The sequence below is a fragment of the Peromyscus eremicus genome, chromosome 3, assembly GCF_949786415.1.
Source record: "Peromyscus eremicus chromosome 3, PerEre_H2_v1, whole genome shotgun sequence".
Taxonomy (NCBI): domain Eukaryota; kingdom Metazoa; phylum Chordata; class Mammalia; order Rodentia; family Cricetidae; genus Peromyscus; species Peromyscus eremicus.
In genome coordinates, this window is record NC_081418.1 from 17,802,559 (window position 1) to 17,826,037 (window position 23,479).

General features: G+C 39.5%; 1 protein-coding gene across 2 annotated transcripts in view; it reads left to right on the forward strand.

The window, feature by feature from the left end:
* Positions 1-23,479, forward strand: part of Vps50 (VPS50 subunit of EARP/GARPII complex) — a 114,989-nt gene that overhangs the window by 78,630 nt on the left and 12,880 nt on the right. For both annotated transcript variants that reach the window (XM_059257341.1, XM_059257340.1), the window contains exons 20-22: positions 2,790-2,896; positions 14,915-15,036; positions 18,141-18,221. In XM_059257341.1, the coding sequence (XP_059113324.1) occupies positions 2,790-2,896; positions 14,915-15,036; positions 18,141-18,221 (310 nt within the window). The remainder of the gene's footprint in view (positions 1-2,789; positions 2,897-14,914; positions 15,037-18,140; positions 18,222-23,479) is intronic.

The window sequence follows — 23,479 nt, forward strand, 5'->3', positions numbered from 1 at the left end:
ATTGATTTTTTTCAGCATTATTCTAATTTCTTTTTTAATTTTTATTTTATTTTATTGGATTTAATATATGAGTACTACATTTAACATTTACATCATTTCCAACTCATCCTCTTCCCCTTCCAAGTCTTCTCATGTTTCTCTTCAACCCCTCTCAAATCCATGAAATCTTTTTTAAGTATTATTGTTACACACATCCATCATACACACATGCACACAATATAGTCTGCTTAGTCCATTTTATGTTGATCGTTGAGACATGGCTTTAGGGCTGACCATTTGGGATTACATAACCTCTAAGGGGCTTGTCGCTGAGACAGACTGATTTCACTCTCTTAGTAACCAATAATTGTCTGAAGCTCTTTGTCTGGCACTGGGGTCTCATAAAATTTTCTCCATCCATGTGCTCATTTCTTTAAAAAAATTAGAGAATCACGCTGGTGGAATGGCTTAGTACGTGAAGGCATCTGTCACCAGGTGTGATGACCTGAGTTTGAGCCCCAGGTTCACATGGTAGAAAAGAACCTGTTCCTGTGGTTGCCCTGTGACCTCCACACATGCACCGTGGCACTCAAGCCACTGCCACCCCAACAAATAAATGTAATTAACAGAATAAGAAATATTACCACAAGCTAATCTCTTCTCAAATCGTAAAAGTTACTCTATCATCTCATGAAAATATTGAGCCTAATCAAAGAGCTTTCAGTTTAGAGATCAATCATTTTTGCACTGATCTTGTAAATACAGTGTCTCCTCTACTTTTCCAGTCTTTTGGAGTCTGTATTTGATTTTTTTATTAAGCTTCCCTGCTAGGATTAGGTTTTGTTTTATGATAACCTTTACTCTTCAAAACTATGATAATTTTATTAAGAATTTTTGTCACCTCTATCCAGTTAAATGGACTTGGTATTTTTATGCTTAAGTGAATTAATGTCAGATATTTTTAGTTAATAGCACACATATATTTAAATGATAGATGTAAGTATACTTTACACTTAGTTAATAATTGATTAACTTGGAACCTTGACTGAGATAATTCTTCAATTGTGAGCAGTCCATGTAGTTGTAAATATATTGATTGGGAAGGTTTGGTTTTATTGGGTTTTGCATATTTAAGACATTAACAGATCTTTAAGCTGAACAGGATGATTTTGTTGAATTTATTATTGGATATGTTTAGGAAATATTTTGGCCAAATGGAAAGCTCCGTTTTAGTTGAAATTGACATGTAAGTTAGTGTCTGCTGCTCATGGATCTGAATTTCCATTTTTGCTGGAGTTACTTTAGCTCCTTGTCTCTAGACTTTCTCACCTTTTAAACTGTTCCTAGTTGTGCATTTAGAGTTTTTTCTTAGATATAAATTTGATTCACTTCCATGGTGTTTTTTCTGGTTTATATTTTATTGGCTCACCTTTGCATTTAGAGAACCCCTATACTCCTGGAGCTTGATGCTTTTGGTGGCCTGGTCTCTGCTTGCCTCTTCCCTGGCACTTGCCTTTGCCCATGTATTGTACATGGCAGCATGGTGAAGTTCTGTTCAACTCTGTTTTCTCTACCTGTTACATAACCACACCCTTTCAAAGTATTTTTACTAATTTCTGAGAATTTTATTCATTTTGATTATATTCATCTTTCCCTGTCACCTCATATCCTTTAAAAAGTGGCCTTACCATATAAATTCTGCTTTGCTTTTGAAAATACTGTCACCCATTAACCTCATACTCAGTCATCATATTTTCCTTTAATTCCAATTCCATAGAGGATGTATTTTTCTCATAAGTTTCTGAAATCCATAGATTTGATACATTTATGCCTAGGCATACAACTTTCATAGAAAAACCTGTGTTTCAGAAATGATGCAGATTTTAGAATGGTTGCCATTCCCACACACCAGGCTTAGTGCACAGCTCCTATACTGGCTCAGCCTCACATCAGACACACAATAAAAGCAGCCCATCTGCCTAAGGCACATCACAAAAACAACTGGAATCCTCTAGATGAACCCCAGGACTCAGAACTTTAAAGAACACTCACTTCATCAGAGGATCCTAAGGAGTTAAAAAAGTAACAAACAACTCAAGGAATTTAAAAGAAGAGAACAGTAAATGATTGAGTGGTATAGGCAGAATTTTCTGTCCCTCTAGCCAGCTCCCAAGTAACCACACTTACTATTAATTATAAATGCTCAGCTGATAGCTTAGACTTGTTACTAACTAGCTCTTACAACTTAAATTAACCCATATTTCTCATCTAAGTTCTACCACGTGGCTCATGGCTTGTTACCTCATTTTCTGTACATCCTACTTCCTCTGCACCTGGCTTGGGACTCCTCAGACTCCGCCCTTCTTCCCAGTATCCTCCTAGCCTGGCTCTCCCGCCCAATCTCTTCCTGCCCAGCTATAGGCCAGTCAGCTCTTTATTAACCAATGAGAGTAATACATATTTACAGTGTACAAAGATTGTTCTACAGCACAGTGGTATCCAAAAAAACACAGACATTAAGTGGAATAAAATAGCAGACTATTTGGAATTTGAAAACTGAATTCAGTAAAGAGATACAAATGTTGACAGGTACTTAAGGTGGAGTCTTCAGAATGCCTAGAATCAAAGAAATAAATTTCTAGAACTTCATTACTTTGTTTATTACTTCTCCTCCCTCTGGGCTGTGAGTTCACCTGTGTGTAGGATTTCAGTAACTAATTTGTGAGTAGGAGCTAGACGATAAGCGGAGTAACTGATTGGTTTATTAGTCTGCAATCTAAAGGCCTTTCTCCCTTGTTTTCCTTATGAAGTGTTTCACGAGAGACCTTTAAGAGCAGGAAGAAATCAGATTACAGTCTAAATAAAGTGAACGCGCCCATCTTAACAAATACAACATTGAATGTAATAAGACTTGTTGGTGAGTAGCTGTACCTTTCTATTTTTAAAAATTATCTCAGTTACATTAGTTTGCTCTAGTTACTGAATTATTCTTACTTAAATTTCCTTGGACGATTACTTAGTGTCTGCTGCAGGGAAGGACTTAAGAATCTTCTATGTCAGTGCTTGTTATCTTGTGAATGCTCACACAGTAGTACACAAATGATACTGTCAGTTTCACTTCTTCAGTTAGCTACTTTTCCAGTTTTTGTATCTTCTAATTTTTCTGAAGCATTCCAGTTGATTGAGTTAGAGGTCTGTGTACAAGGTGATAGTGCCAGTTTCACAGCACCATATTTTTCAGTTTAATTGCCTCATAGAGCTTCCCAGCCTTCCTGTCAGATAAGCAGAGTGAATAGTGATTGCCTGCTCTTTTCAGACAGAGGGTTTCACAGAGGAAACATCCCAATTGCAGGATGTGTCTCGTTACAGATGAGACCTTTAGATGATCTCATCGAAGGCGAACAGGAACAAATGTCATCCTAAACATACAGCTCCAAGGGGGATATCGGTTTTTAATGTCGGTATATCAACATCTTGCATTCTTTCAGCTTTTATATTTCACAAATAGGTCCATACATTTGACAGATAAGTTAAGAGAGTTTCTCTCACAGGGCTGTCTACACCAATCAGGGATTTTAGCAGGTGGCTGCAGGATCTCTGTGTTCTATTTGTGAAGATGCCATTTATCTATTGCCTTGTTTGAGTAACTTCAGTTCAGATGAAATGCTCTGTGTTATTTAAGATAATTTCTAAATATCATCAATGAATATGATAAAATGTTCAAAATACTTTGGTCCTACTTTCTTTAGAGAAAAATATGCAAAAATGATATTGAAATAAGAAGAAAAGGTATACATTTTCAAGCCCCAGAAAAAAGACAGATTCTAAAAAGCCATTCTGTGGCTAATTATTGTCAGGGGAATTAGCTTTTCTTCTTTTATCCAGGAGAAGTAGCAGAATTGGCATGAATAACTCTTTAGAATTTGCAGAACCAGAATTGGAAGGGTGCTGAGAGGTCATCTGGTATAAGTCCCCTCAAATGAGATTTTCTTTCAGTGGTTGTCCATAATATGTGATGCCTGTCAAGCTTTTGTTTGGTGACTCAGAGTCGCTCGAAGCTAATCACAAGGCTACTTATTCGACTGTTAGACTGATCTATTGCTAAAAGTCCCTTCCCTGTGCTGAATCAGATTCTTTTCCTGGTTCTATTTGTTAGAATTGGTCTGACTAAAAGAGCCTTTTTTGTGCTGGAGATTTTGCACTGTCACTTCTCAGATATGTGAAGGTAGTCTTTTGTCTGTACTTCCTGCTGCCTTCCACCCCCAGCCTTCACACTCATTCTGTGCTCTTTATGATAGGTACTCTAAACCTGGCAGGAGCCTTGTCGTCCTTCTTAACATCCTGGGACTTAGAAGTTTTTGATGTATTGCATACACTGCTTGAGATAGTTTGTCTGGTTTTGCTGAATGTGTTAAGTTAGAAGCTGTTGTGCCATATCAGCTTTAGCCACAGGAAGTGTTTGGGGCAGTGCTGTAGCCAAGAGATGTGGATAATATCCTGATAGGGAATGGGGAAACATAATGAAAGTAATGCCGCTGGGCACATATAAAGGGTCTTTTTTTTAAAAAAAACCTTACCCAGTTCAAGTGACTAGAGGAGTCATATTGTATCTTAGTCTGAATGTTTTGTTACATTAAAACAAAATGAGCAAGGGTGCTGTCATGTTTCGTTCTGTTAAATCCAAGCATCAAACACAACTCTTCCCTTTTTGGTTGATGTAGGAATTTGAAGGTGTGTATTCTTCAGTGTCTATTAGAAGTCATTCCTATTCTTATTGCCCCACCCCCATCTCCCCTCTGTGGACTTTTCTGTCTCCCTGAGGGTGCCTTTCTCATTAGTTTGTGAATACACGTAAAGTAGAATTTGAGGAGAGCCACTCAAGGCAGGGAGGGGCAGGAGGTGGGGGGTGAGAGGCTAGAGGTGGGTGGGGGCTGGGAGGTAGGGAGGTGAGGGGTGTCTCTAACTACTGAATGATTGAAGACTGAATAGCAAAGGTAGTGCTTCTCCTTGTGTAAATAAGAGAAAAAAAGTTAGTGGGGCTCCCCATTTCAGAGGCTGGGGAGACTTCCTACTGATAGGGAGGAGTGATGGCTGGATGTGCGATGTGAGCAGAAAGGCTTGTGTTCCTGTGAGACGCTTTTAGAGAGCCTGTCTGTCTGTCTGTCTCACCGAGGCTTTGGCACTCAAGGGTCTGCTCGTTGAGGCAGCTTTCACTTGAACATGATTGATAGGTTTGAAAGACAGGAGATACGTTGGCAGAGGCCATACTTCTTCAGAGCTTACAACAACAAATACACACTCAGACCTCTGCATTTAAAATGAAAGCAAAATAAATTGGTCTTAGGGATACTGCGGTAGAGTGTGGCTGTGGTGTGGCTAGTATGGTGTGCATAGGATGGAAGAGATCCATTCCTTCATTGGCACATCTATTTTTCACTGCCATTGTTATTTTCTTATTTATTTTACTACTGAGGATTTTCATTTGAAAGATAATGTATAGAAGAGGTTTAAAATTAAAATGCCTCTAAGTTTAAACAAAGCCCTTGAAGTCCAGATCCCCTTCTTTGAAGAAAGCACCCCACTTTCTCCTGTTTTCTACTAGAAGTGCTCATGTGCTTTTCCAAGTGTGTGTAGTATACACCTCCTTATTTGGTTGGTTTTACTTTGGTTTCAAGACTTCCGTCACACTGTGCATACTATTCTTTATCATGCCCTTTCCCCATTTCATATTCCGTGAGGTTTTGTTGACAATATCTTGATAGGGTATATTGCAGTGTGTTCCATTCTCTCTTCTTCATGCTCCTGACGTGTAGATGTATGTAACTTCGCTTACCACTCTATCTTTGAACATTTGTTGTTTCATTTGACATGACATGACATGACAAACCGTGGCACGGCAAGTACTCTGGAGGAAATAATTTTGCTCATGTGAAAATACAACTTTAGGACAAACTGGATTAAAGAGTGTACACCTTGTCAGCTTGACGGTCATTCTCAGTTTGACTGCAGAAGTTCTATTAGTTTGCCCTTCTGCCAGCAATCTGGGAGGACTGGTTTCTCAGTCTCACTAACACTGTTCATCCCATAGATTGAGATGTCTGTCCAATACTCTAAGTGACATCTCATTCAGATATGGATTTAAGAATGTTTGAGTTCAAGCCTCTTGTCGTATGTTAAACTACATTTCTATTTATTTTTGAACTCTTGTTTATATCTCTTACCCACTTTTCTATAATAAGAAAGTTATATTTTAATCTTTTTACTCTTCTTTTTTTTTTTTTTTTTTTTGGTTTTTCGAGACAGGGTTTCTCTGTGTAGCTTTGCACCTTTCCTGGAACTCACTTGGTAGCCCAGGCTGGCCTCGAACTCACAGAGATCCGCCTGGCTCTGCCTCCCGAGTGCTGGGATTAAAGGCGTGCGCCACCACCGCCCGGCCTTACTCTTCTTTTGAGTGTCTCTGTTTCAGGCAATCTGCTCTCTACTGGATATAAGAGTCATGGAAAGGACTTAGTCCTTGCACTTAATGAGACCATCATAGGAAATAACACACCAAAGAGAAAACTTAGGCTGTTTTATCAGCATAAATAAGCAGAGAAGAGACAGGGAGAAAGAATGATTAATTTTTCCCCTTTCATTTAATGATTAAATGACTTATTGGGAATGGGCTGACATTCTAGTGGACTTTGAAAGTTGATTATATTCTCATAGATGAGGAAATTGATAAAGCCATTCTAGATAGAAAGAACAATGTGTGCAACACATGGAATGTTTAGAGTGCACTGTGGTTCAGCTAGTAGGCGTGTGTCAAGCTTGTTGGGTGGGGGTGGGAATAAGATCAGGGAAGATGTGGCCGAAAGGTAGGTAGGAGCTACTGATAAAGACCCTATGGTGGAGACATAAGCTTATTTTAAAATTAGAAAGCAGTATTTTCATACATGATGTGTAAGGAAAAATGTATGCTCTCTTTAGACTGTATACAATATTAACATTAATACTGGTATTTCATATATGTTATTATAATATATAAATTTGCTTTAAAAACAGCTTTAGATTGTTTCACTTTTGTAGATCTCCAGTATCTATAGAATCTTAATGTTTAAAATTTTGACTCTTAGGGAAACTTTTTCCCAATGGTCATTACCCGAGTGCCAGGAATTCCCTCCACCCTGGGTGCTTCCTTTACCCTCTGCATTCCCTTTCCCACATAGGAGGTGTGGATATTGATTGAGGAGGTCCTGTTTCCTTGTCTGTGTCACTCTGGAGGTAGCCACATTCTTCTCTGTGTCTTCTGTTGATGAGTTGGCCAAGGCAGACTGCTATGTCTCTTAATTCTAGATTCTGTCCATGCTTACATTTGGTTTCTTTTCTGTCCTTCTGTATCTCTATCCTAGGTCTGGAGTTGTGAAGAAGTGTTGAAGTGTTTCTGTGAAGCTTTTCCCTATCTTTAGATTGGACTGGGTTTCCATTAGGCAGCATCCCATGCTCCTTTCTTTTTTTTTTTTTTTTTTTTTTTTTTTTTTTTTTTTTTTTTTTTTTTTTTTTTTCGAGACAGGGTTTCTCTGTGTAGCTTTGCGCCTTTCCTGGAACTCACTTGGTAGCCCAGGCTGGCCTCGAACTCACAGAGATCCGCCTGGCTCTGCCTCCCGAGTGCTGGGATTAAAGGCGTGCGCCACCACTGCCCGGCTCCCATGCTCCTTTCTAATGCATTCATCATAATTATAATTTTCTTAAAGTAACACCAACAGCTGAGATTCTAACCTGTGTATCATCTGAGAATGTTTGATGTCTTGGAATTCTTTGTAATAGCCTTTTTAAACATATGGAACTCAGAGACCTTATGGGATGTGTTGGGTAGGTGGGAGAATCCAGGCTGTCCTTTCCTAAAGCCAACAAGTTCTTAACTTCCATGCTTCTCAACCAGAGGGGAAATCATGGATACTAATTCCCATTTCTGGACAGAGTTAAGTTATTCCCAGACTAGAAAAGAGATCATAGAGCTTGGAAGAAGACATATGACTTTCCCATAGTGCATGGCATTCACAGCCTCTCCTGACCATCTGGGTTGTGTTAGCTAACTGTTTAGTGGATATCAGATGCAATGGCCACTCTTTCTAAAGCTGGCATGCTGACTTCAGGGCCATGCCTTCTGCATCTGTCAAGGTAGTAAATCTCACAGGAGCACCCTGAATACTGTGGCTCCTGAGAAAAAGCAGGAGTTACCCTGAAGCTCCCTGACAGCAGTGCAGAGGTAGACTCTTGGTCTGTTGGTCTTGACATTTCTCAGAAAAGGAATGTGAGAGCTAAATGTTTTGCATTCCTGTTGGTCTGACAATGTCTTTGTTCTGCTCCTTCCTTTGTTTTTTTTTTTTAATTTTTTTAATTTTTATTTTGCAATACAATTCAGTTCTACATATCTGCCACGGATTCCCTTGTTCTCCCCCCTCCCGCCCCCCTCATCTTCCCCCCAGCCCACCCCCCCATTCCCACCTCCTCCAGGGCAAAGCCTTCCCCGCGGACTGAGAACAACCTGGTAGACTCAGTCCAGGCAGGTCCAGTCCCCTCCTCCCAGGCCGAGCCAAGCGATCCTGCATAGGCCCCAGGTTTCAAACAGCTGACTCATGCAATGAGCACAGGACCCAGTCCCACTGCCTGGATGCCTCCCAAACAGATCAAGCCAATCAACTGTCTCACCCACTCAGAGGGCCTGATCCAGTTGGTGACCCCTCAGCCATTGGTTCATAGTTCATGTGTTTCCATTCGTTTGGCTATTTGTCCCTGTGCTTTATCCAACCTTGGTCTCAACAATTCTCGCTCATACAAACCCTCCTCATTCTCGCCAATTGGATTCCCAGAGATCCACCCGGGGCCTAGCCATGGATCTCTGCATCCAGATCCCTCAGTAGTTGGATGAGGTTTCTAGCACGACAATTAGGGTGTTTGGCCATCCCATCACCAGAGTAGGTCAGTTTGGGCTGTCTCTCAACCATTGCCAGCAGTCTGTTGTGGGGGTATCTTTGTGGATTTCTGTGGGCCTCTCCAGCACTTTGCTTCTTCCTATTCTCGTGTGGTCTTCATTTACCATGGTCTCGTATTCCTATTTCTCCTTCTCTGTTGTTGATCTAGCTGGGATCTCCCGCTCCCCCAAGCTCTCTCTCCCTTGACCCTCGCCCTTCACTACCTCCACTCATGTCCAGGCTGTTCATGTAGATCTCATTCCATTTCTCTGTCATTGGGCGATCCCCGTGTCCTTCCTAGGGTCCTGTTTTCCAGGTAGCCTCCCTGGTGATGTGAGTAGCAGTCCAGTCATCCTTGTTCCACATCTAGTATCCTGCTATGAGTGAGTACATACCATGTTTGTCTTTCTGAGTCTGGGTTACCTCACTCAGGATGATTTTCTCTAGATCCATCCATTTGTCTGCAAACCTCATTATGTCATTGTTTTTCTCTGCTGAGTAGTATTCCATTGTGTATATGTACCACATTTTGTTTATCCATTCTTCAGTTGAAGGGCATCTAGGTTGTTTCCAGGTTCTGACTATTACGAACAATGCTGATATGAACATAGCTGAACAAGTGCTCCTGTGGTGTGGTGGAGCATTCCTTGGGTATATGCCCAAGAGTGGTATAGCTGGATCTTGGGGGAGATGGATTCCCAATTTTCTAAGAAAGCGCCATATTGATTTCCAAAGTGGTTGTACAAGCTTGCATTCCCACCAGCAGTGGAGGAGAGTTCCCCTAGCTCCACATCCTCTCCAGCATAAGGTGTCTTCAGTGTTTTTGATCTTAGCCATTCTGACAGGCGTAAGGTGGTATCTCAGAGTTGTTTTGATTTGCATTTCCCTGATGATTAGGGATGTTGCTGCTCCTTCCTTTGAATGACAATTCATCTGTGAACAGAACTCTCCATGAAAAGTCGGTTTTCTTTGGAACTTTCTGAGCGTTCTCCTTGTTCCCGTGTAGATGAACTCCTGTTTCCCACGGTTGCACTAGTGCCTAGTCTCTTGAGTTGGCCCTGCACTCTCACTTTTCCCTTAAATCCTCTCCCACATTCTTGTCATTTTCCAGGACCTTTTAGGAGACTTCTGTTGTCCATTCCATTTGTTTGCTTGTTTGTTTTTAAAATTCTATTTCTAGTCCCTGAGAGTCCTTCCATATTCACCCTGCTTTTCTCCGTCCTCTCTACGACTTCCATGATTACTACTCTTCTGTGGCTGCATATCTTACTCTGTTTTCTGTCACCAGCTTCTCTGTAATGTCAGTCCCTTGGTGGTGTTTGATTATCTACTCATGTCTAAGGTCAAGGTCTGGACAGCTGTCATAGGAATCTTCCCAGTAATTTGAACTGCTTTGGTCTAGTTGCTGCCTCTCAGTGAAATCTGTGCTTAGAAGCATTGTGTAGAATAAAGTAGGCTCAGCCGGCGTCCTGGCAACCTTTGCTTTATGGGAACAGAGCCCTGAATCCCAAGGTAAGGTAGATTGTAATCTGGTGCCTGTACCCATTTCATAAGCCTTGGCTTTCTTAATAAGTTCAGTTGCTCAGCTGGTCGTTTGTCTTGTTTGAGTTTAGAGAGCTTTATTATAGATTCCTAAATGGGAGCCTAAGAGGGAGAAAAAGAAGCACGATGTTTGGGTTAGTTACGGAGGTCATTCACATGGCAGAGAAGCAGCCACGTGGAGTGCAAAGGCACTTTAGAGAAATGGTGAGAACATCAAAAATGTCAAAGAAAGCATACTCAGGCTCTGGCCAGCACCCAAAGGAAAAGTTAGCTGTCTGTAGGCAGGGTGTTCATTTAGAGGGAGACAAGGAAACAGCTCTCTTTGTCTTTGCTGACCAGAGAACAAAAAACATCCATGGAACTGGTAATTTGGGTGACCCTATCACCAAGTCTGCTTGTCCAGGTTCTAGCCCCTGTTCTCATCAGTCTCCCCTCTGAAGATTCCCTAACTGACATTTAGGCACTGTGGTCCATCTATCTTGTTTCTTCAAGTTCAATGGGGTTGTCAGATGTGGCTTTTGGGGTACCCCTCAAATGGGGCTGTCTAGGTAACTCTGAAAGTGAACCATTAGTCCCATTTGTCTAATGAGCTGGTGTAAAGAACAAAGGAAGTTGTTGGCTGGTGCCTGGATGAGGGGACATAAAGGCAGAGGGCATTTAGGAGAACTGAAGTTGGAGCCCTTTAGGCAAAGGAAAGTATTCATCATACTAGGGGTAGGCATGTGTTAATGCAGTGGCTTACCATTATAAGACTGAGGCAGAGAACCAGGAGATGCCAGAGCTTCTCAGATGTCTTAATTAAAGTCTATTAGGATCATTGGATGGGCTCGTAAGACATCTGTCTATCCATTGGGTTCATTCTCAGGGTATTTTTTCCTTCTGCTTCCAAGGTTACACTAGTCTGAGAGTAATAATCTACTTTCAGGTGCTTATTGGTAAAGTGGCTAGAATCACAGTGTGAAGTCCCTCTCAAATGGCATGAAGGGGATGGGGTGTGGGGGAGATTTACCCATCATTTGAGTTTTAAATTAAAACACCAGAGGGCATGTCTCTTGACTTCAAGTGGTTTGTAGATACCACAGTATTGGAATTGAGCCAAGGAAGTGATACCCTATGTCTGGGCAGCATTTTCCTTATCAAAAAGAGATTCACTAGTGAATGTGAATTTAAGCCTCTGTCTACAGAGTACAGTCCCTTTGGTTTTTAAAGATCATACCAATCTTTTTAATCCTTGGTTTTACTTTCCTGTTGAGAATTTAAAACCAGGTAATGTATGCGGTCAAAATTAACATTTCTCTCTTTTTTTTTTCTTTCTTTTTGCCTACCTGCCTGCCTCCCTTCCTCCTTTCCTTTCCTGTCAAAGTCATTTAAGGGTTTGATTTTCAGGTACCTCTTGGGCTTAGGAAGAACCCTTGGTTTCCTCTAGCCCTTTTGTTTGGTTAACCCTTGTTTCATCTACTGAGAATGTCACCTGCTATTTAATTTTTTGTTTTGTTTTTAAGAGAGAAATCGTAAGGACATTGGTTTTGTTAGGTGGGTAAGCTTGGCAGTCATTTCTCCAACTGCTAATGGGAGGACATTGGGGGTGGGCAATGAGACCAGTGCTGTGTGTCTCCCATGGATCTCTTTCATCGCTCTCAGCCTGTCCCTCACTTTCTATGCTAGCTTGACTCTGAAGTTGCTGCCCGGCTGGGTACCTTCCACCTTCCCCATGCCGCCTTCAATGGCTTTTTGGCATCTTAATGTTTTCCATCAACCTGTTTCTATCATTTTTATTTTTAAGATGCATTTTGATTATCTTAAATAATGTGTGTGTGTGTGTGTGTGTGTGTGTGTGTGTGTGTGTGTGTGTGCGCTCACGCTCTTGCTTGTGCAAGTGTCTGCAGAGGCTGCTGGATCCCCCTGGGGCTGGATTTATAGAGTTGTGAGTCTCCTAACATGTATCCTTGGAACTGAACTCTGGCACTTTACAAGAGCAGTCCAGCTCTGTCCATCCATCATCTTTTTTTTTTCTAGAACAGGAATTGGCAAACTCTTACATATGGACCACATTCATTTTGTAAATAAAGTTTTATTAGAATACAGGCATACTCATTTGTTTACACACTGCCAACTGTGGCTGGCCTCTATTGTTTTATATTAGCAGAATTAAGCAGATTAAAAAAAAGACCAGTAGCACAGTACATTTGCCATAAAGACTGTGTGGTATGCAAAGGTGAAATTACCTACCACTTGGTCCTTTGTGGCAAAGATTTACCAACCCATTCTGATATTTTGAGACTTTTCTTCTCCCCCACCCTTCATCCCTCTGTGTGTATGTCTGTCTGTCTGTTTCTCTTTTCTTTCTTCAAACCTACCTTTCTTTTCCTTCCTACTTCTTTCTCTTCATAGACATGGGCTTAATTCATTGTAAAGTCTTTAATTTCGTTAGATCTGAGGATATATGAGAGCTTCCCCCAGAACCCAAAGACTGTGGGCCGGCTCTGCCCCCTTGAATTGGAAAGACAGTTCTCCCTGTTGTGTACTGTGATACTCTGGGGGCCTCTGATCCATGCTTTCACCTGCAGTCTTTTGAAGTGTGAGAGCTGGGACTCTGTGTAGTTCTTCATACTTTAACACAAGGCCAAATGCATTGTTGTACTCCAAAAGGGCTTATTGATTCATGCTTTTTTGCTTTTTTAGTATTGAAGGAGAAATGGTTTTGCTTTTTTAGGCATACATTTTAAATTGCTTTTACCCACTGAGAAATCATCTATGTGTCTTAGGATTACATGAGCAATGGTTCATATTAGTAGAGATGAAGAGAAGCTGTGTTCTTTCGATGTGTAGGAGCCCTGATTTTCTAATTAACCACCTATTATTTTCTTTAAATGACTGGAGTAATAGGCTATATTTATACTTTTCCTTTCTGAGGTCATGCTACTTTACCTGTTACCAGGTTGCTGCTTAGAAAATTGTGTGTTTGTAGCTGAGTAGATGCTGGCAGAGTGACCTTGAAATGTTCAAGGAGCAAGTCTTTCAGGTATTTTTCAAATGTGACTTTTAGGGAAAGGTCTGGATGTATGAAATGATTGTGAAAGTTATTTTTAAACAAAAGAGTTGCAAACAGGCATACGAATAGATTGATTGATTGATGATTGATGTTTTTTTTTTTTTTTTGTGGTTTTTCGAGACAAGGTTTCTCTGTGTAGCTTTGCGCCTTTCTTGGAACTCGCTTTGGAGACCAGGCTGGCCTTGAACTCACAGAGATCCGCCTGGCTCTGCCTCCCGAGTGCTGGGATTAAAGGCGTGCGCCACCACCGCCCGGCGATTGATGGGTTTTATTTCACTTTGATATATTTGCATTTATTTTCTTCCTGACCATCTGATTCTTAGAACTTTCTGTTGTAAAAGTTAAGATAATATACTCTCACTTTGAAGAAATGCATAGATAGCAGACATTTCTTTTCCTCTACTGCAGTTAATGTATGGTTTTTTGTTTTTGTTTTTTGAGTCTTGTTATCTTTAATAGTGCCAATTTAAAATCTATAGCTACAGGTTACATGGAGTTGAGCCAGGACCTGCGTTATTTTGAAATTCAACACATGGTCTGGTTTAATATTTTATGTCTACAAAAGAAGTATAGATAAAGCATTTTTCATGGGTCTACATATTTCCTGTTAGAAAAGAAACCTAACTGGAGACTTGGAGTTGTGTTCTTGATAGTTAAAACTGCACTTGCTCCTCTTCTGTCCTTCAGATGAGTTGGTAAATGCTATTTGTCTCTTAATTTTGAGGGAAAGCTCAGTCTGAGCAGATGTTTAGAAGAGGACATAAGATTCCCTCAAAGGAAAGAATGAGAGTTTGTGTTATTGACACTTTGAGGCTATTGAACTTACGTGGCTGTGACGTGATAAATGTTGTTGACCTTTGACACATAATTTCACAGGGCTAAGTTTGAAGGGCATGGGTGTTGCTTCCCGTGGACACTTTTCTCAGTTTTCTCACACACTTCCTGTGTGTCTGTGATCTTCTGGATAAAAAACAAACAAACAAACAAACAACCTTTTTCTCAAGTATCTTGTATATTACCTTACTGCAGTTAAATGTTTTTGAAGACATTATTTTCAGTAGAATCATTGAGAACAAGGGTTGTGTGTTTTTACAGTGTCATCTGCAGAAGAGTGAAGGAGCCCATCAGAATTTGACAAGCAAGCAATACAGTGTAATAGCAGGGAGGCACGGTAGTAGGAGCATTCCAAGAGCTGCCTTGTAGAACATTGCAGAGGTCCTGGAACCGTTTTAATTACTGCCAAGTACTAAATTCCACTCATGTGAGGAGGAATGCAATATTTCACTATTTAAATATTTTAATGTAACATTCTTATTGCCTTTCAGTAATTATAGAGTAACGATTTAATTTTGTTCTAATTAATCTTTGGGTTCTCATTTCCTTTCAGGGAAGTACATGCAGATGATGAACATTCTTAAGCCAATCGCCTTTGATGTTATCCATTTTATGTCCCAGCTGTTTGATTATTACTTGTATGCAATATATACCTTTTTTGGTCGGAATGATTCAGTAAGTCAACTTTTGGAGGGAAAAAAAATCTCTTTTCAAATGCATTCATTTTCTCAAATGTGAAGTTTTTTATATTTAAGTTATATATGTATTTAATTACATATATATGTGTAAGTTTCATATTCTGTATAAGTGGGTAACACTATTGAGAATTATTCATAAATTTTGGAATTGTTGTCAGATGTCTGTCTGATTGTGTGGTTTATATATTAATTTTAATCTTTGATATGATAAATATTACATATTGTTCATATCTTTGGCAGAAAAAGTGAAACAGCCTTTTCTAATCTTGATATATTTTGGCAATGAAAAATGTGCAGACTTCTTTATGTAAACTTGGACCTATGTATAATTATTGCACTGCAATTGAGACAGCTTTTTAAGTATTGGCTCACAACAGTAGCATAGATATTTATTAAGGAATTAATTTTACTAACTGGTACATCTGCCTTCCTCAGAATTATGTCTCCTATACTTTCTTTTCATGTTTCAGGCTTTTCCTGAGTTTATCTCTTTCTACTTGAATGTTAGTGACTTATTTCATGCTGGAAAGTATTGCACAACCTGCCTGCATTTGTGCAAGTTTTCTGTGTGAGAGTGGACCCCTGATTCATAGAAAGAACTTTGTTATTGATGTGTTTCCTTTTTGAAGATGTGTGAACTTTAATGTATACTTACATCATTTCTATGAATATTTGCATCTTTGTCATGGCCACAAGTATACCAATGACATGATCCTTTAATATAGGTTCTGATGACCCATATTTTTAATTCTGGAATGTTTCCTGGAAAGGATGCCAGTGCAGTCAGAGACAAAGTATCAACAAACCATTGCCCCAGAATTTGTTACTTTCAAGTATACTAAGCGTCAGTCAGAATTTAGAAACTGGTGGCTGGAGAGATGGTTTAGCAGTTAAGAGTGTTTCCTTGAAGAAGCGTTCAGACTAAAGGGTAATGATGCCAGATGAAAACTTGATCTTCAGATCTGGACCACTAAGCATATCCCAATAGTTTTAAAGACTTGATTGTGCAGGATGCAATCTAATGACAGTGTAATTGGGTTGGAAATAACTAACAATAGGATAGCTAGGAAAACCCCAGATATTTGGAAATTAAATGACGTACGTCCAAATGAATGGCTCAGAGAAGAAATCACAAGGGAATTAGAAATTCTTTGAACTGAATGATGATGATGAAAGCATAACATACTGAATGTTGTGGGGCATCTCAACTAGGGCTTTGAGGGAAGTGCCTAGACTTAAATGTAACAAGCAAAAAAGAAAGTAGAAAAATGCAAATTAAACCCAAAAAAGAACAGAAGGAAGTCAATAGTAAAGAGAAATTGAAAGCAAGAGGACAGAAGTCCTTGAAACCAAAAGCTTGTTCTTATACAAAGTGGAACTTGATAAGATGCTGACCATACTGGTAAGGGTAGGGGCAGTGGGGAGAAATACTCCGTTCATGACTTGGGACAACTAGAGTTCATATTCTTCCCTTGTAGGAAAAAAAAAAAAAGACATAGCTAGTTTAGAAACTGCCATGGCAGTAACTTATAGAATTATAATTATATTTATTATGTGACCCCGAAATTTCACTTTTAGATATTTATCCAATAAATGAAAATAAATGTAACAGTCAGACAAAGACCAGATAGCATTATGCAAAAACCCAAACTGGTACTCAGATGTGCAGTTGGAGATTGTGTTATGTTTACAGTGTCAGCTAGAATTAAGCAACTCAAAGTACCAACTGTCTCACACCACAGATAATCTTAAAGGCATACTAAGTTTTAAAAAGTCAACAAAAATAAAATTCACTCTGAGTTTGTTTAGGAAAACACAAACCATAGCGATACAGGGAGGTCAGAGGTTAAGGATGGGGAGGAGATAAATGCATAGCCTGTGGTGGCATTTTTTTTTTTTTTTTTTTTTTTTTTTTGGTTTTTCGAGACAGGGTTTCTCTGTGTAGCTTTGAGCCTTTCCTGGAACTCACTTGGTAGCCCAGGCTGGCCTCGAACTCACAGAGATCCACCTGGCTCTGCCTCCCGAGTGCTGGGATTAAAGGCGTGCGCCACCACCGCCCGGCCTGTGGTGGCATTTTCAAGGGGAGAGAACTCTGCACGTTAGTTTAGTTGCACTGGTTGAAAGATCATAACAATTATTGAATATCACACACTTACATTGATGGATTTAGTTTCATATAAATTTTAAGAGGGGAGAGATGAATTAATGAAGCGTATAAAGCCTGAATAAGTAAATCAGCTCACACGGTGTGTCACGCATCTGCTTTAGTTTGAGCCTTTTAGTCTTGTACCTTGGGTGAGAGGAAAGTAAGAATAAACATGTGTGCATATTTGTGCATGTGTCTGTTCACATAATCACACACTCATTATTTCTGTGGCTATGTTAATGAGATTGTATTTTATAGTTTACTACTAAGAACATTTTTAGTTTCTTGGGTCACAGAGGATGGTGTAACTTTTTTCCAAATACCTGTATGTATTTATTATTATCTTTCAATTAAATTTAATTTCATCCATTGAGTTATTATACAAGGGACTGACTAACTTTATGTTTTAGCGTTCAGGCTTTCTCATTTATGTGCTATGGGATGGCGGCTGTGAGTGCTTTGACTCTTTGTAATGAACAGAATTCAGTGCTGTCAAATGTTTGATAGGCCCAAGAAGATTTCATTCCAAGTGACAATAGACTTCTTTAATTTGTGTATAAAAAAATAGCAATGCTTTGCTTTTGTTTCTATATAAACACCAGAGATAATACATATCAATGTGAACCATCTTTAAGAATCTAAAACCTTAACTTTTGTTACTCAAAATACTAACTTGTAGGAAAAAAATTCTGATGCACTCTCTCCTAATAATTCACAGGCTCCTTAGGTGTTATTGTGACTTTCAAGGCCATGGATAGTTTGTTGTTTCATTTTGAGCTAAGATTTGATTTTTTCTTTTGGATGTGTTGGCATTTAAACTTTAAATTCTAGAAACCCGCAGACGCTCAGTGTCTGAGCTAAAAAGCCCATTAATACTTCAGATCTTCTGCAGCAGCACCTGCAGAGCTGTGTGACGTGCTTTTCCTCATTTTCAGTTGGAATCCACAGGACTTGGCCTCAGTAGTAGCAGACTAAGAACAACGCTCAACAGAATACAAGAAAGCCTTATTGACCTGGTAAGTAATGAGTTGGAATTAATTCACTAGAGTTTGTGAAACAAATAGTCGTAAATCAACTGTATATAAATGTGCATCTCTACACCTGTGGAGTATCTGAGCTCTTTAGTGTTACAATGTTTAGTCTTATAGGAAGTAAGAATCTGTTGCTAATAGTCTGACTGATCTCTGATTGGATAGAAACCAAAGATCTATGTTCAGGAAGTGTCCTACTTCACTTACAGTCATCTTGAAATTCAAGAGCAAAGTTTGGGTGTGGTTTTCTTTGTAGCAGGAACTACTGGGTTTTGACTGGCATGTCAGATGGTGGAATGCATGGTTTAAGATTATATAGCAATGTGAAGGTGATCCTCAGTAGTTTTGAAGCTAAGCATAAGTATTGAAAACTAGAAAGAAACTTCTTTCTTCTGATTAGTCACTGTAGTAAGAAATATCTTGCCAAGACATCTGTCAGCCTCTACATTGACCCAGTATTATCTTAATTTTCTTTTTTTCCTTTAACTTACTCAAAACAAGTATTCACATTCCTCTTTTTTTTTTCATAATGTTAACATTGCATACATACTTATGTTATTGGAACTTTTATAAAGCAATGGTAATGTATCTTTTAAGAAATAATGACTAAGTGTGGTGTGGACATGCATGACTTCGATCCCAGTCCTTGGGAAGCTGAGTAAGGATTATTGAGAGTTCAAGGCCAACATGGACTATACAGTGAGACTCTGTCTTAGAAAGTATTTAGGTATATAAATGATGAAATAGTAAAACAAAATGGAAAAGAAAGTAAAGCTAAAATGTTATATGCCAAGCATTATTATTGTATTATGAATTTGTCAGTGTACAAAAGCAGCAATTCTTATCTCTTATTCTTAAATTGTATATTTTGTTGTCATGAGAAGGCATTTAGACAAAAAATATCCTGTAATATAGATAATATCATGTCAGGCCCTGATGAGTGCTATGATGAAATCAAATGGAGAGTGCTAAGATGGTGACCTGGAGCAGTGATGGAGTATCTGAGTGTTGCTGCCTCTGATAACCATTGCTAACAGTAGAAGAAATAAGTAGTGTCTACCTTTTTGGGATAATTTGGTCTCACACATCTGTATCCTGAAGTATTTGCAGGTCGTTAATTCCAGGATCCCACATATACCACCTGTGTTCACATCCCTTATGTAAAAATAGCATTATATTTGTATATAACCTACACATAACTATGTATTGTATATCATCTGTATTTGACATATATCCCTAACACAATGTAAATGTTTTATAAATGGTAGTATGTTGTGTCCTTTCGAAGTAATGACATTCAGTACAGATGTGTACCCTACCCCTCAAGTATGTTTGAACTGTGATTGGCTGACCTGTGAATATGGAGGGCTGACAGTGTAGCTGTAGTACTGCATTTACCTTGACTTCTCCTGGGAAGTGTGCATAGACTATCCTAGGGTCTTTGTATCCTGGTTTAGTTTGACTTCTTTAGGTTTTGCTATTCGTTAATCTTTAATCTTCATTTTCAGATAATGGCTCCTTTTTTTGACCCAGCATTTATTTCCTTCTTACCTGCTTGCCTTTGTTTTTAAAGTCAATTAGCTTTTGCCTACTTGAATAGTTTTCCATGTTTCATTATGCATTTTCTTTAGAATGGCTTTGGCCATCAGATCTTATTCTAGGTAGATCTTAGTACTCAACTAAAGTTTTTCTTGTTACTGATAGAATGCCTCAAGACCATTGATGGGTTAACTTCTTCATTAAAATCATTCTGTCATTTCTCTATCACTCCTGCTTATTTGCCATAAGGTGTATAATGGAATCACACAACCAAGTAAACAGTGGTCCCAAGCTAGTTCTTCTCTGAAACACATTGCTATTCATCTTCCTGACATTAAAATGCCCATGACATTTGCCTAATTCTTGTGGTGATAACTGAATGAATTTGTGTCCCACGTGGTGAAATTGTCAAATTTACAGTCTTATGTTAAAAAACAGTATGCCTCCCTTTCTTCCTAACTATTTTTTGAGCATATTTCCTTCTAACGTGTTGCTTTATCTTCGGCACAGTGACTGTGTCTTAATCTACGGCTGTTTCAGCCAGCAATTGTGACTCTGCAGTTAACGGCCGGCCTGCTTCTCTGGCAGTGGCCTGACCACTCAGGCCATAGCCTGGCAGTAATTCTGTTACCACAGGCACTGGCTTTGTTGCTGCTGCTACAGGTAGCTTTAACTAAATCTCTACCTTTCTATTTATAATTAAGGCTTGAGAGTCAAAGGCTGGGATGAAAACCTGCTAGTTTGGAGAGGCTGAGTAGCAACTAGCTGACCTTCTTCCCTTGCTGATATCTCCTAAAAGGGCCATTCTTCGGGCGGGGGCGGGGGGCGGGGGGGGGGAGCTGCACCACTTACTACCCCTCGTGTGTCTCTGTCTCTTCCAGATGTCCTCTGATGCTCTATGATTACTTTCTGTCAACTAGTTGCTCACCCAGCTTCCTGATGTAAGGTTAATTTTATTTAATTAATGCAAATGCTAAATGACTGAATATCCCCAACAAACATGTTCTAATTTTAAGTGCTAGCCTTACCATCTCTTAAATGAGCAGATTGGCTGTAGGATATGGAAACCATCAAGCCTTCATTTGGTCCTCAGTTTGTAAGGATTGTTCGTGAAGCTCTGCCTAGTTCCCACTTCAGGAAAGCACTTCCTAGAATACAGTTGAAGTTTTCAAGGCATTTTACATTTGTTTCTAGGTGGTATTTTTCTTTCCCTGTTAGTCTCTATATATTTTTGCACTGATAAGCCTTGATTTATTGTTTTAGAAAATCTGGTTTGCTCTTTAATATACCTTGATCTAAGATTGTTTTTAAGTTAGCATATGAACTTTAATTCACTTCCACAGCGACAGAAAATATAGTGGACATTGTTTAGATAGGCAAATAACAGCCCAATCAACGTGGAACTAAGTAGAACTGCTTTTTCTTATATTACGCCTCATGCCAGTTAAAACCTTAGACTTTTTAAATTTTATTTTCTCTATACATATTTTCTGATTTTCACTTTTAAATTATAAATGGCAAATAGAACCATTTTGATTCTTAAAAATGCTACCTGAAGTAATTTATCATAGTGTTGGAGATTATGGGGGTCCAGCCCCTTGATAGTCCCCTCCCAGGGTCTGGGAAGAATCTATAACCAGCTGATAATTAATCTTTGATGAGAAGAAATAAATCTATGTACATGAAACTCCTAAGTCCATACATTTTATTATTTTGTGATGGTTATCTCTCTCTACACAGCTTCTATTCTGCTCTCATGCCTAGCTCCTTTCTTGCTTGATTTCTCTCTCTATTAATTTACTGTTCCCTCTGAGTTCTGTCTTAATTCTCTCGTCTTAATTCTCTCGTCTTAATTCTGCCTCATCTAGGTCCTTTACATCTTATTCTTACCCAGCTAGTACTTCCCCATCTGACTTTTCCTCATCTTCCATCTTGTCCACACGTACTCTCTGGTCAAAATCCTCCTTATCCCTCTCCATTCTCCGTCTCTCTGTTCTCCACATTCCTCCTAAGTCTCTCAGGAATCCAGTTAGAAACCCAAGTAATAGCAGTCCCCTGGTCGAGCAAGATCACCAGGCTTGAATTCCTGTGTGGTCGTAAAGGCAGGTAAGAGTTTCCTCAGGTAGTGATTGTCAGGCTTCCAGGGTCATACGGAGGGGTGATAAGACTCACATAGAGGGACAGTAATTGTTAATTATCATTTGCAACCCAAAGGGGAAGTGACTAATGAATTCACTAAAGGCTAAATTTGAGTAATATCTAAGAAGAAGGATCTTATGTGCTCCACTATAGTCTTAAACGTGATTGGTAGAAAATGTTAAGAATCTACAAGTTGCTAGGTCAATGGGAGAAAATAAAACTGCCTTCTTTTTTCCTGTGGCTCCTCTGTCCAAACTATCTGCTGTTTTTCTGCAGAGTGGGGGAAAGTGTGTTCGGTCGCTAGGCAACCTGTGTACAGCTAGATGCCTCTGGTGATAGTTAAAGGGAGATCTGAAACTAGAGGTAAGATTTGGAAAAGGAGGAAGTTTAAGCTTAATTGGCACATCCACCAGGCCTTCTCAAACAGGTAGCCTGGACACTAAAGTCTGTTCTTAGGGAATACAGAGGTATCTCTGATATGGTGCTTAATTCCGTCTGGGGATGGACCTGGCCCGATGCTGCCAATGATGATAATTACAGGGAGGCTTGAACTGGGGTTCTGGCTGAGCATAGCTGTAAGAGCACAAGGTTTTCTAAATATTCTTTTAGTAGCGGGGAAATGGTGCCCAATAAATGATGAAGAAGCTACAATAGCACACAAGAAACTCATAGCAGAAAATGGCTGATAATCAAAAGCCAAATATCACCAGGGCTCCTTGAGCCTCAACTTGACCTCTGGAAGGCCCTTGGCTTCTTCCAGGTATTAGCTTTGTCATAATCAGCTGAAATTCTACTTTGTACATGTTTGTGGCTTGCAGCATCATAGAAATTCAATTTAAATTTTAGAAAATGTGTTTTCCACATCAAGGGAAAATCTGTAAGGTCTAATAGAGGAAAAGTTCATGGGGAAGTGGCTGCTGCTGATCCCTGGCCAGAAATAGGTCTTTTATCTTCTCTTCAGTGACTGTCTTAGTCACTCTTCTGTTGCTGTGAAGAGACACCATTATCAAGACAACTCTTATAAAAGAAAGCATTGAATTGGGACTTGCTTACAGTTACTTACAGAGGTTTAATCCATTCTCATCATGGTAGGGAGCATGGCAGTAGGCAGGCATAGGGCTGGAGAAATAGCTGAGACTTATATCCTGATCCACAAGTGGAGAGGGGGTGGGTGCAGAAAGACAGAGAGGGACAGAGAGACAGACACTGGCATAGGCTTTTGAAAACTGAAAGCCCACCCCCAATGACACACTTCCTCCAACAAGGCCACACCTCCTAATCCTTCTAATCCTAGCCAAGAGTTCCACTCCCTGGCATTCACATATGAGCCTGTGAAAGCCATTCTTATTTAAACCACCACAGTGATGATAACTAAATTTTTTAAAACCTGTGGCCAACTTCCATTGTTTGTTTGAGACAGAGCCTTGCCGTGTAGCCCAGGCTAGCTTCAGACTGTTGATCTCCTGCTTTAGCCTCTTAAATCTGAGATTACAGGTGTGCACTACGACATCCAGCTTGAACATTATTTAAAAACTTGAAAACACTATTTTCAATTTGCCCAGAAA